This window comes from Centropristis striata, chromosome 12 (genome assembly GCF_030273125.1).
Source record: "Centropristis striata isolate RG_2023a ecotype Rhode Island chromosome 12, C.striata_1.0, whole genome shotgun sequence".
NCBI lineage: Eukaryota > Metazoa > Chordata > Actinopteri > Perciformes > Serranidae > Centropristis > Centropristis striata.
Genome location: NC_081528.1, coordinates 36655683 through 36670050, shown reverse-complemented (window position 1 = coordinate 36670050; position 14368 = coordinate 36655683). Strand labels below are relative to the sequence as shown.

The 14368-nt window shown below is 35.8% G+C and overlaps 1 protein-coding gene across 3 annotated transcripts in view; it reads left to right on the top strand.

Annotated features, from left to right (window-relative positions):
* Nucleotides 1-14368, top strand: part of med12 (mediator complex subunit 12) — a 56389-nt gene that overhangs the window by 22964 nt on the left and 19057 nt on the right. For all 3 annotated transcript variants that reach the window (XM_059346147.1, XM_059346146.1, XM_059346148.1), the window contains exons 17-26: nt 42-160; nt 1231-1374; nt 2924-3087; nt 4970-5101; nt 6689-6916; nt 7012-7156; nt 8353-8473; nt 10577-10687; nt 10800-10913; nt 11850-11986. In XM_059346147.1, coding sequence (XP_059202130.1) covers nt 42-160; nt 1231-1374; nt 2924-3087; nt 4970-5101; nt 6689-6916; nt 7012-7156; nt 8353-8473; nt 10577-10687; nt 10800-10913; nt 11850-11986 — 1415 coding nt within the window. The remainder of the gene's footprint in view (nt 1-41; nt 161-1230; nt 1375-2923; nt 3088-4969; nt 5102-6688; nt 6917-7011; nt 7157-8352; nt 8474-10576; nt 10688-10799; nt 10914-11849; nt 11987-14368) is intronic.

Genomic DNA, 14368 nt, shown 5'->3' with positions numbered 1-14368 from the left:
CCTCTCTCAATTTTTATTCTCCTCTCTTTCACCCCATACAGGAGGAGAGGAAGGACAAAAGAGGAAGAGGAGTAAGCCGGAGGCCTTTCCCACTGCAGAAGATATCTTCTCTAAATTCCAGCACCTCTCCCACTTTGACCAGCACCAAGTCACCTCCCAGGTTAGAGCGGGAAACATAATTCTTTCATGTCGTTTCATGCATTTCATGTTTCACAGTATGTAGGAATAAGTTAATTATTCAGGGACTAGCAACAGGGTTTATTAATGCAAATAACTTTAGCAGCCTAAAACAGAAGACCTCCCAAGGTGACTCATTTGAATGTAAATGTGATTTGAATATATTTTGATTCCTCTAGTGAGCTGTCTGAATACAATTTGAATATATAATGCACTCAGGTGACTGTCAATTAAAAAATGCAGCAGAACATAATGTATTTAGATATCTCAGGAGTGCAGGTTGGAACAGGATGTAGTTGATCCTAAATTCAATACTGTCAATAATAACAATATGAAACACTGTGGTTGAAAACAAAATCATGTGTAACTTAATTTGCATTAAAAAAATGTTTATTTTACTTTTCATTTTCAACAGAATACAACATTGGTTTATTAGAAATAAATAAATAAATGGCTTTAATTCAACGAAAGTGAACACCAAAGCCAGGTCCAACTCTTCCTGGAACAATGCACATTTTACAATAGATGCCTTGTTTAGTCATTTTGTAGGTTTTTTTTAATGTAAAAACAACTTTTCCAATTATAGTTGTGTCATCTAACTGGAAGTGAATTAACGCATTTTCCCCAAATTTCGCTCTCTGAAAAGACAGATCTTTAAACCTTTTATTATTCAACCTGTTCAACATAAAATATCATTTGATTTGTATTCTGCACACACTTGAATTTCATTTAGTTAATGGAAAGTATGTTGTGTAACCAGTTGCCTAGATATTTGTCTCTGCAGCTGTAAGATGAAAATTTAAATGGTTAGAATTCCCTTTTCGATTGTTTTTGCCTCCATTTGTCCTGTTTTCCTCCCTGAAACAACACAATTCCAGTGGCTGACTGAATATTTTGGCACTGCTTGAATGTCTGTTGGTTTTAAATGTAGCCTGACTGTGTCAGAGCTCTGCAAGTTGTTGTGATGTGGCCCATTGTCAGAAGGACCAAAGCTGTAAATATTGTTGTTTTTGCATGTTGATGATCATGTCTGATGTTTTTGTTTGTGTGCAGGTGTCCAGAAACGTGCTGGAACAGATCACCAGCTTTGCCTTAGGGATGTCTTACCACCTGCCTCTCGTCCAGCACATTCAGTTCATCTTTGACCTGATGGAGTACTCCCTCAACATTAGTGGCCTCATAGACTTTGCTATCCAGGTATGGGAGACTTAAAAGGAAAATTCACCACCTTTTTGTGCATGTCCAGTCAGCGCTGAAGGCAAATGTAGTCAACTGAAGCAATAAATTCCTCACTGTGTGCTATATTACCTTGGTGGCAGTACAAAATGATGACCAAAACAAGTGTAGCCATAGGTTAGAAGTTGCATCTATACTTGTGCAAGTATTAAAATAAAAACATGGGGGAGGGTCTAAAGTTTGAGCCAGTAAGAACCAAATGGCAAAAACTCTCCCTTTTCTACCTTTCACAATAAAAGCACAACCTAAATTCACTCTTAACAAACACTCTTGCAACTTAACAAATAGTGACAAAATGACTCACTCTGTGGTCATCTGACCTGCTAGTTTTGCTTTGCTTTTAAGTTTTCCTCAAAATCCATCAAAAACTACCCACTCTCACATTTATTGCAGCAGAATAATTCTGTTTCTGTTGGCATCAGAGGACACAAAATCCAACAAAATATTTGCCATTGTAAATGTGCCGTGCCCCTGGTGCATTTCCCTCATGTTGTCTTTTCACAAAAGATTATAGTGTATAAGTGTAAAAAAAGGCTATGTCAAATTATTCTAAAGGACATATATGATAGGGGCCCTGGTATATAAAGGATTGCTGCAACAGAATGACAACAGTAGATGCAGAAGGAGCAACAGATTCTGCAGCTCCACACTCAGTTTTCTTCGTCAATACACTGTAGCACACACCAGGGTGGGAATTTCACCACGGCCACTACGGCCATGGCTCAACACATCTGTGTTGATGCAGCACAGGTAAGCTAGCGGGACAAGCTGTTTTGATATGTTGTGACTGAAGTATGTGGTAGTATTTGACAGAACTTAACATTTACGTTTTTATAGAAAGTACTATTGATAGGTAATTACCATTGTATTTGCCTATTTAAAGTCGACTTGTTAACGTTACATTTTTGCGTCATGAAAACTAGCGATAGCTAGCTAGGTGGGATAGCGCTAACGTCTTCCCTACCTCAGGGACAAGGGCTCCACATTTAGCTGATGTAAATTTCACCTCAGCAGGTTCCTTTTTATGGCAGGAGGAGGCATTTCTCTTTCCTTACTCTTAGATGAACTCAGGCAGGAGATTCATTTTGCCATCTTTTCAAAATATATGCATTTGCCATCTTTTCAAAACAGGTTCATTTGTCATTTTCCAAAAAGGTCCTTTCTAATATATTTAATATATTGTGCTTTAATGTTTCTTGGTGAATGAGAATGTTAAGGTATTAATCTGAAAGGTAAAACCAGCGTAATTTAACCAAACGGCCTTTATGCCCTGTCATGTGGCCTTTGTGCCCTTAAAATAAGTGTGAACAGGAAGGCCAAATGGCCTTGCCCCTAAAATGACGAAATTCCAAGCCTGTAGCACACACACTGCTTTGATCAACTACACTGACCATTGACATGATCCATGTAAAAGGAGGCATTTTTTCCTTTTAATCACTGATGACGTGAAAAAGCATACATCTCTTTTCATCAGCACTGATTTAACTCCATTGACTGTGTGTGTTTGTAGCTTCTGAATGAGTTGACTCTGGTGGAAGCCGAGCTGCTGCTGAAGTCGTCCAGCCTGGTGGGAAGCTACACGATCAGCCTGTGTCTGTGTATCGTAGCTGTGCTGAGGAGGTACCACTCCTGCCTCATCCTCAACCCGGAGCAGACGGCACAAGTGTTTGACGGGTATGTTTGACGTTTGAAAATAGTTTGACACCTCAAAATCTCAAGCTTCTGTCGTTTTTTATAAACACACGCTTATGTTTTTTAAATGGTGGCCAAACTCTGAGCCTGGTAGGCTTTGGCTTTGTAGTTTGTTTTTTTTTGTTATTAAACTTTTTAGTTGAAGAAAAACAAAACAGCACATACATGTTGCTCTACATCTTGTAAACATGTCAAGTCTTTCCATCAAAACATAAAAAGAAAGAAATGGTTTTAAAAAATAAAAATAAAATCAAAATCACATCCTTGCAAAAGCATTTAAACTCTATCACAATACTCTTACAAAGACATACTTATACCTAGATTGATAGGCAACTTGAAAATCAGAAAAAAATAAAATAAAGATAATAATGATAATTCGAAAATCATAATAACAGCCTTAATAATAGTGAGTTTATCTGCCCCATGTAAACCTTCCTTCATCCATGTTTTCTTCTGCAAACAGAACCTTATCATGGGGTGATAACATTGATGACAAGAGCAACATCAACTCAAATGATAATACTAGTAAATTAAATAAAGATAGTTTGCTACATACATGTATAGCCCTGACTAATACTAGTATAGTTATTGAAACAGAAACAAACAAAAAAAAAAAACAGAACCAGATGAGTGGAGTCAAGAACTCAAGAGAGGGTTTATCACTTTGTAGTTTTTACCGAGATTGAATTCCAACCTGAAAGGCGTGTTCACCAGCGTAGAGAAATGAATTAAACTTCTAATTAAAGTAGTAAATAGGATGTTTTCAGCTGTAACAGCAAATTATAGAATTGTTGGTGGTTTGCTTTCTCTGAGCCTCATTCTACCATCTTTAATGAGGATTTTTATTGTCACAGGAGGGCTGACAGGACACTTACCACCAATTGCTGGTAATTCAAGCTGATTCTGCTGTTGTGCTTGAAACTCATTTTGTATTAAAGCACTAGCTCAATGCCCAAAGTGTTAAAAGATAAAGAAAGCTCATATAAAGGCTCTAATAAAAGTAAATGTAATTAAATATAAAAAAAAATGCTAAGCTAAGTTAGCTGGCTGCTGTCTGTAGCTCCATATGTAGTGCACAGACACAAGTGGTGTCAGTCTTGTCATCTACACTGCAAAAAAATAAAAGATGGGTGAACTCAAAATTTCAAGGCAACAAACTTCGATAAAATTTTAAGTTGGACAATTAAACTAAATATTTTAAGTTTTGTTTTTGAGTTTGCTCAACTCTGAATTTCTCTGGCACGATTGTAACGCCGCTATGAAATGTCAGCTAATGTTGTGACCACAATTTTGAGTTAGCATTGATACGCTAATGGCTACTCTTGTAGCTGTAACAAGCAGCGCCGCTAGCATCAGTTAGCCACTAGCATCAGTTAGCCGCTAGCATCAGCTAGCTGCTAGCTTTCGCTAATGACCGAATTTCACAACAAAGAAAAAAGAGTTAGCAGAACTATTGTCCCTTGTTGTGAACCCCAACTTAAAGATATAAGTAACAACAACTCACCAACTTGTTTTTGAGCAGACAACTGGCTTCCTTTGTTGTGCTAACTTACATTATTGCCATAAATGTCAATAATTTATATTTCCAAGTTTTACCAAATTAAATCACTGTTTTAGGCCAAAAAATACAAGTTGGCTTTTTTGCAGTGGAACTCTCAGCAAGAAGGCGAATAAACCAAAATGTGTGACTTTTCCTTTTAAAGCATGTGTCTGAAGAAGTTGCTGTGTATAAGGACCACAATGGAAAAAAGTCTTTATTGTGTTTCTATCCTTGATGTTTCTTTGGGATGCATGTTTGTTTTACGTCATGTATTTTAACTAAATGTCAAATAAAATCAATAAATCCATATAAATGTGTTGTCAGGTTGCGCGTCGTGGTGAAGTCAGGCGTGAACCCGGCAGACTGTTCCTCCGCGGAGCGCTGCATCCTGGCCTACCTGTACGATCTCTACACCTCCTGCAGTCACCTCAAGAACAAGTTTGGCGAGATCTTCAGGTAGGAATACGTCCTTGTGTTGTATTTGAGAATGAAAGTTTTTGATTGCATGCACAGTAATGATCAGTACGTTAATAATGGACAAAAATGTTCACGCAGTCGACCGCTTCAGAGTCCCTTTTAGACTAATACCTCAAGGAAAAATGTCTTTTTTTAGAGACGGAAATGTGTTAAATAGGGAATCATACTTAAACAGACTTCCAACATTTCAGGACATTATCATTATTATTGATTAAGGATGCACTTTTGTTAAATTCTGGGCTTATACCAACATTTTTGTTGCTGATTTTGTTTTTGTTGTATTTTTTTCCGCCTTTTTTAAACTATGAGCAAAAATTATGTCATGAAACAACCTTTAATGTAACCTCCTTTTGAAAAATAGTAAATACTATCAACTTAAAGAGAAGAATATTTTCAATAAACTTCAAAAATACAATGGATGTTCTGCCAATTAATCATTGCATCCCTACTTTTAGTTGCTTCTATCAATCATGAAAATGGATTAACTGTACAGGATGCCTCAATCGTGAACAGTTAATCAACAATCACCCTAATTATTTTGTTTATGCAATTTATAGTTATAATAATAATAATAATACATATTTATTTGACATTAAGTGGCTATATATAGAGATACAACTTTCTTATTTTTGAAGTGTTGAACCAAAATGATATAAGGAAATGCGGATTGAATATTAAGTTAACTGGTTCTTATTTCTATCTTATTACTTAAATGGTGCAGATGCATGTATATGTATAGGGCTTTATATACTGTGTAAATGTTTATATGTTTATGTACATCTGTTTAATGGTGTCTATGTGAGTATGTGTATGAATATGTATATGCATCTAGCCTACGCTGTTGTAGTTTATGTTGTTTATTATTATTTTTTTGGTTCGAAAAGAAGAATGAATTAAAAATAAATACAAAAAATAAATAAATAGTTGCGTCTTTCCAGTTTCAACATACACTACTGGTCAAAAGTTTTAGAACACCCCAATTTTTCCAGTTTTTTATTGAAATTCAAGCAGTTCAAGTCAAATGAACAGCTTGAAAGGGTCCAAAGGTAAGTGGTGAACTGCCAGAGGTAAATAAAAAAAGGTAAGCTTAACCAAAACTGAAAAATAATGTACATTTCAGAATTATACAAGTAGGCCTTTTTCAGGGAACAAGAAATGGGTTAACAACTTAACTCTATGGAGTCTTGGGCTATTTTGTCCAATTTTGGATTCTTTTCATGTCTTTGTAAGTCAGTTTGTGTCTTTTTTTAGTCATTTTGTGTCTTTTTTTAGTCATTTTGCGTCTTTTGGTGTCTTTTTTTTGTCATTTTGTGTCTTTTTTTGTCATTTTGTGTCTTTTTTAAGTCCTTTAGTCCAACATAAAATGTGATTTTGAATCTTTTTTTTACTTTCAAAACAATCATGCTCAATAAAGAATTTTAAATTTTGCAAATGTGCATTAATTTCAGAGTAAACCGAGACATTAAACTGCATAATTTTCAATTAAATTCTGGAAAAGTGTGTGTTTTCTTAAACTTTTGACCGGTCGTGTAACTCCTTTATTATTTCGTTTGTTTTTCTTCTCAGCGAGTTTTGCTCCAAAGTGAAAAACTCCATCTACTGCAACATCGACCCTTCAGACTCCAACATGCTTTGGGATCCCGTGTTCATGATGGAGGCCATCGCCAACCCCTCGGCCCACAACTTCAACCACTCGATGGTGGGCAAGATCCTCAACGACAGCCCCGCCAACCGCTACAGCTTCGTCTGCAACGTGCTCATGGATGTGTGTGTGGACCACAGAGACCCTGAGAGGTGTGTGTCACTGTTGTTGTGTGGCTCAAAGCGCTTTGTCACGTTTTCTGCTCTCGGTTGGACTGTCCTTTCATATCATGCCATGTGCCTTTCAGGGTGAACGACATCGGGATCCTGTGTGCAGAGTTGACGGCGTATTGTCGTTCGCTGAGTGCCGAGTGGCTCGGCATCCTCAAGGCTCTCTGCTGCTCCTCCAACAATGGAAACTGTGGTTTCAATGATTTGCTGTGTAACGTCGATGTAAGTTGTGGTTTCGTAACTTTCCTTTTGAAACGTTTCCTTTAAAAAAAACTCCTGAAGACCCAGCTCTTCAGAGAGCATCTTCTCTCCAAGACCACACCATAATTCTACTCCTCAAAGAATTGTCACGAGCACTTATTGATGCACTAATAGCTCTTATTGCACTATACCTTGATTGTTTGCTTTTACTCTTCCTGTAAGTCGATTTGGATAAAAGCGTCTGCTAAATGATTAAATGTAAATGTAAATAACTCTTAAGCACTGAGCTGTCATAGAAACCATTGCACTTATTCCCTTTAAACTATGACTTTGACTTGTAAACTTTGACTTGTAAACACTACTTTAATATCAGTTCTGTTTTATTTTTGTGACTCATTTTCAATGATATGTAAGTTTGGGGTCACTTAGAAATGTCCTTATTTTTGAAAGGGAAGCAAAAAAATTCAGTCATACAGTCTAGACATTGTTAAAGTGGTAAAATAACTATTAAAGCTGGAAATGGCTGATTTTCTTATTAAAAAAATTATACAGTACAGGCCAAAAGTTTGGACACGCCTTCTCATTCAATGCGTTTTTCTTTATTTTCATGACTATTTACATTGTAGATTCTCACTGAAGGCATCAAAACTATGAATAAACACATATGGAATTATGTTCTTAACAAAAAAAGTGTGAAATAACTGAAAACATGTCTTGTATTTTAGATTCCTCAAAGTAACCACCCTTTGCTTACTAGAATATAAGACATGTTTTCAGTTATTTCACACTTTTTTGTTAAGTACGTAATTCCATATGTGTTCATTAATAGTTTTGATGAATTTACAATGTCAATAGTCATGAAAATAAAGGAAACGCATTGAATGAGAAGGTGTGTCCAAACTTTTGGCCTGTACTGTAGATTGTCAGCAACTATCAATCCTGTGTTCTAGTGGCACATTATATTAATCCACGTTTATAGTGTTAAAAGGCTAATTGATTATTGAAACACCTAACACACCTGTGCATTATTTTATCACAACTGAAAACTGTTTTTGTGCTAATTTCAGAAGCAATAAAATGTCCTTCCTTAAGCTAGTTGAGTATCTATAGGTAGAGTTGGAATTATTATTATTATTATTATTATTTCTTCCCATGTCAAGTCTTTGCTATGTTTTCAATTCATTTTGTAACTCATTTAATGTTCTCACGTCTTTCAGGTTAGCGATTTGTCCTTCCATGATTCCCTGGCCACCTTTGTAGCCATTCTCATTGCTAGACAATGCCTCCTGCTAGAAGACCTGGTTCGCTGTGTAGCCATTCCTTCCCTCCTCAATGCAGGTAAGGATTATTATATTATGTTTATAGACAAACAGTCTGATATGCAAAATGAAGAAGGGTTATCAGATCATCCTGTAAACAAGTGTTTCCCAATGTTTTTTGTCTGATGTGCCCCTTTAAAGACAGACCTTTTAATGTTCCAAAGTGTGTTATAAAAACACAATATTATGTTATAAAAGTGTATATTATCCCAACATCGTCATAGTATTGATTTAGGTAATTTTAGTCAATTTTTGTATTCAGTTGGAGTGACAGAAGCCGGACTTTTTAACAGTTTCTAAACTTTTAATTAGGGATGCACCAAATAGCAAATTTTTGGCAAACGCTTGGCTGAATTCCGAATGTGGTTGTTAAGTTTTTCATTATTTAAAAAAAAATATTGCGTAAATAAAATACATTTTAGACATGATTTTCAAACAAAAGAAATGTTTATTTAATATTCTGACATTTGAATTTGAATTAAAATAATTTTTTCCATCTCCGTAACTTTTAAATACTTCCACACTGCTGACATCTTTGTTTAAGTTTACCGCGTCACTGCACGTTGTTTGCTTGCGTCAGTAAAACACGCCGCTAATATTTAATATATATACTCGGCCTTGTTTTTATCTCATTCCATCGAATACCGAATGTGGCTTTTTTTGCAATATTCAGCCGAATGTATTCGGTTACCAAATATTCGGTGCATCTCTACTTTCAATCCTTTTTACATTAAGTTTTGCTTTTTTTGCCATTTCTCAATACCACTTATATCGGTTTCAACCATTAGTCACTTAATGATATTTTATTATCAAATCATAATTTGTATTTAGTCCAATCAGTTGAACTACTTTATCTCTCCAAGTGGACCCTGGACACCCGTACCTTTGGTTTTTAAACTTTGCCTTTTATAAAACTTTGTCCACTAAAACCTTAACTTTAGTTTTAGTTTCTGTCTGTGATACAGTTTCACCAGCGTCCTCCAAACATTAATATATAATCTTCCAGCCATCAGCCATTCTGTTATTGAATGAGCAGTGCATCTTGGTTTGTAGGAAGGAACACCAGACTGTATAATGCATTACTTCTATCAGAGAGGAGAGTTAACGCGGCGTATTTGATCTGGATCCATGAAGCCTCGGTGCGTTTTGTGCTCTTGCCAGGGAAGTGCCTCCCTCTCCCCGCTGTTAATCTTTTTTTCTCCCAGCTTGGAGACAAAGCCCCATTCAGCCATGCTGTTTGGTTGGATTTGGCTCATTTTATAACACAACTACACATGCCAAATGCCAACAGCTCTCACTTGTGGTAAACGCTTTGTTCTCTCGCCCTCTTTCACGACAACAGCTCTATGAAAATTCCACTTCATCCTGACCGACGAAAAGTCTATTTAGGACAAGATTTGAATTTTGATGTGTTACCTTGATGTATATCAGTGGTTCCCAAACGTTTTTAGCCGTGCACCCCCTTCTATGTCCCAACCGGGTTGACGCACCCCAAATCCTCCACACCTTAAAAAAAAACAAAATGCAATACGATTTTTTATAGCCATATTAAAGGTGGAGGATGATGACAGGCTCAGGATCAGAGGCAGAAAGCAGATCAGTTGGGAAAATGTTATAATATTTTGAGCTGCGTTGAACAAAAATTGCAGCAAATTTAAATGAGCGTGGAGTGAACACAACCCCCGTCATCATAACACAGGCTGGAAAAATGATACAAGAACAAGAAGATAACCTCTTCTACACTTCATTATAAGATCAAAAACAAGCAAAAATGACCAAAGATGACACAAAATTATCAAAATGGACACAAATTGACCAAAAATACTGTAAAAATGACCAAACAACCACAAAATAGATGCAAAAATTAACAAAAAATGACACAAAATTGAATAGCCTGTATTTATTAATTAATTAATAACACGTCTTTATTGTGTGGGGAAAAAAAATGTAATTGTGTCATTATCAGACCGCCATTACATTTTTCATCTCGCGCACCCCCGAGCAGCAGCTCACGCACCCCCAGGGGTCCACGCACCACACTTTGGGAATCCCTGATGTATAGCATATCCAAAAATGTGATGTGAAGAAACTAACCAATGCATTATGTGTCCGAACCTTTCAGCCTGCAGTGAGCAAGACTCTGAGCCGGGAGCCAGACTCACCTGCAGGATTCTGCTGCACCTTTTCAAGACCCCACAGCGTAACCCTGTCCCCCAAGATGGCGTTAAGTCAGGTAGTAAACACAACCTTTTACCTTTTACCTTTGTTTCAACACATTTCTGTTTCTACCCCATTACCTGACTTTTTATCTCTTAACTCTTATCACTGTTGTTTTGATTCTGCAGAAAAACCCTCAGTCGGTATCCGGTCGTCTTGTGATCGTCACCTTCTCGCTGCTTCTCAGAACAGCATTGTTGTTGGAGCTGTATTTGCTGTCCTCAAAGCTGTCTTTATGCTGGGTAAGAGTCTTTGCAGTGCTTTCATTTCAATGCATTTGATGTATTATTATCATTTTACAGCTGATTGGTTACGGCGGAAAACATTATCACAAATATTTTGGTCAATATTGAGATCACATACTCAGGGATTTTAAATAATATCATGCATTAAATTAACTTAACCCTCAGGGCCCACTAAGGACATTTTCAGCCATTTCAGAAAATTTTCCACTTTATTTTTGGCAATAATTTTGGCTGTGATACTGCAAATGACATGATTTTTGGAAGAAGGGTTTCTTTCTTGATATATTTTGAAATTCTAATTGAATTTTTTCTAATGGCTCTATAATACACTGTGTACAAGCTTACTACCCTTTCGAGCCCTTTCGGGCTGAAAATGTCCACCTCCCAAAAAATGCTATAAAAACCTTACAGATTAATATTTTTTTCTACTTTTTTCTGCATAAACCTCTAAAACAACTTCTGCCCTGCTCAAAACTACCAAACATTCAAAGATTTTGAGAATTTTAACCCTTTAAATGCCAGTTTGATGGCAAAATGTTTGGTAGTTTTGAGCAGGGCAGAAGTTGTTTAAGAGGTTTATGCAGAAAAAAGTAAAAAAAAATATGAATCTGTAAAGTTTTTATAGCATTTTTTTGGAGGTGGACATTTTCAGCCCAAAGGGCTCAAAAGGATAGTAAATTAAAGTGGGCCCTGAGGGTTAAAACAGTGGATTTACTTGAACTTTAAATGTAATTCTACTAAAATAAATGTAAAAATGTAAAAATAAAATAATAATAAATACATAAATACATTTTTAAAAAATTATATACAATATATAAATTCAAATAAAAGATGTACAATAAGAAATCAAAATTATAACTCTGTTTTAATACTGTTAAAGTGCTGGATCATGATGTCACTGATGGATGCTGCTGGTCTTTTGTGTTGTTTTAGGAGATGCTGAGCTTCGAGGCTCAGGACTTTCACACCCTGCCGGCCTCGACGACATATCTGAGGGCCGCAATGTCTCCATTGAAACGGCCAGCTTGGATGTTTATGCAAAGTATGTTTTGAAGACGATCTGCCAGCAGGTGAGGAAATACGTTAAAATGGGTTGAATGATGTGAAAGCAATAAAATAACCCACAACAGTTAGAATAGAATAGGTCTTTATTTGTCATTGTCACATGTACAACGAAATTCAAAGTGCTCTCCAGTAAGTGCAACATTTAAGAGTCTATAAAAATATGAATATAAAAAGAGAAATATGTACAATTCAAAATACCTAGTTTAGACAAACACATAAACACACCCAGACATACATGCATAGTCACACAGGAAAAAAAAACAAACAAACAGCATAAACACACAGTCAAGACAAACAACAGTACAGAACATATCTCAAGTGTGTTGAGCCATCAATGTGAATGCAGTGCAATATATTATTATATGTATTTTTGGTCATTTTGTGTCTTTTTTGGTCATTTTGTGTCTTTTTTTGGTCATTTTGTGTCTTTTTTGGTCATTTTGTGTCTTTTTTTGGTCATTTTGTGTCTTTTTTTTGGTCTTTTTGTGGTCAATTTGTGTCTTTTTTGGTCTTTTTGTTTCCTTTTTGGGGACATTTTGTGTCTTTTTTTGGTCATTTTGTGTCTTTTTTGGGTCATGTTGTGTCTTTTCTGATCATTTTGTGTCTTTTTTTTGTCATTTTGTGTCTTTTTTTGGTCATTTTGTGTCTTTTTTTTTGGTCATTTTGTGGTCAATTTGTGTCTTTTTTGGTCTTTTTGTTTCCTTTTTTGGGACATTTTGTGTCTTTTTTTTGGTCATTTTGTGTCTTTTTTGGGTCATGTTGTGTCTTTTCTGATCATTTTGTGTCTTTTTTTTGTCATTTTGTGTCTTTTTTGGTCATTTTGTGTCTTTTTGGTCAATTTGTGTCTTTTTTGGGTCATTTTGTGTCTTTTTTTTGTCATTTTGTGTCTTTTTTGGTCATTTTGTGTCTTTTTTTGGTCAGGTGTGTTGAGCCATCAATGTGAATGCAGTGCAATATTATCGTTTTTTTCCAGTATTGAGCGTGGTTATTACAATTGGATAAAAGCTGTGTTTGAGTCTGTTAGTCCTTGTGTTCAACAGAGGTTGAACAGTTCAAACAGTTCAAACAGTGAGTGACCGGGATGGTGTGTGTCCTTAATAATGTTCTGGGCTTTTTTGAGGCAGGAAATTAAACAGGAAATTCTAAATTAAAAAGACAGTTTGCAGAATCAAACCATTAAATTATAGCCATTTGGATTAAATGTTTAGGAAGGCAGGTTCACAAAGTGGGTGTGAAATGGAGCTGTGCATGCATACTTTGTTATATTCAGTTTTATCAGCAAAGTAATTTCTGTTCAGAAGCTTTTGTGTGAACGCAGATCAACGGTGAACTTTCTATTTTTGCTCACATATTTGCTGAGCTGCTTGTAAATGTCAAAGATGCACAAAAAGCTTGAATGAGATCATTTTCTGCACCAGATGTCACTTATGCCACATAGATACAAAGAGAGAGAGAGAGCTGGCAGTAGCTCAGAGGACTGGACATGCTCTGTGACCTCAAGAGACTTCAAACACATTTTCTACCCAGCAAGACTCTGCCATGTGCAGTTCTATTCCTGAGAAAAGTCCCTTGGCTTGTTTTCACCACCACCCTTGCAGCTTTAGTCAAGCTTGTTTTGCATGAGTCATGAGTTTTTTTTATACTTGTAGGCAGTGGTGGAATGTAACTAAGTACATTTACTCAAGTACTGTACTTAAGTACTTGTACTTTACTTGAGTATTTCCATTTTATGTAACTTTTTACTTCTACTCCACTACATTTTTAGGCAAATATTGTACTTTTTACTCTAGGATTTAGCTGCCAGCTTTAGTTACTTTTCAGGTCGAGATTTAACATGATATATATGATCAATGTAAAGTGATCTTTTAACAGTATATTAAGTAATTAAATGAGCCCAATCTTTACAAAATTAAAACACTGCATACATTAATTCAATTCAATTCAATTCAATTCAATTCAATTCAACTTTATTTATAGAGCGCATTTCATGCACAAGGCAGACTCAATGTGCTTCACAATACACATAATTACGGTTAAAAACAACAACAACAACAAAAAACACAGAAAAATCAAACAAAAATCGATTACAAATTAATTGAAGAGTGCAGGTAGACAAGCTATTCCATATTCACCACATATACACTTACTTACTCACACATGTGCACCCACTCCCACAACCACACATTAAATCACCAATACAAATAATGTAATAATATATTTAGAATATATAAAACAATTATAGTGGGTCCATTCTGCATAACCTGAGTACTTTTACTTTTCATACTTTAAGTATATTTCAATGCTGATACTTTTCTACTTTTACTTCAGTAAGATTTGGATGCAGAACTTTTACTTGTAGTGGAGTAATTTACCAGGGTGGTATTAGT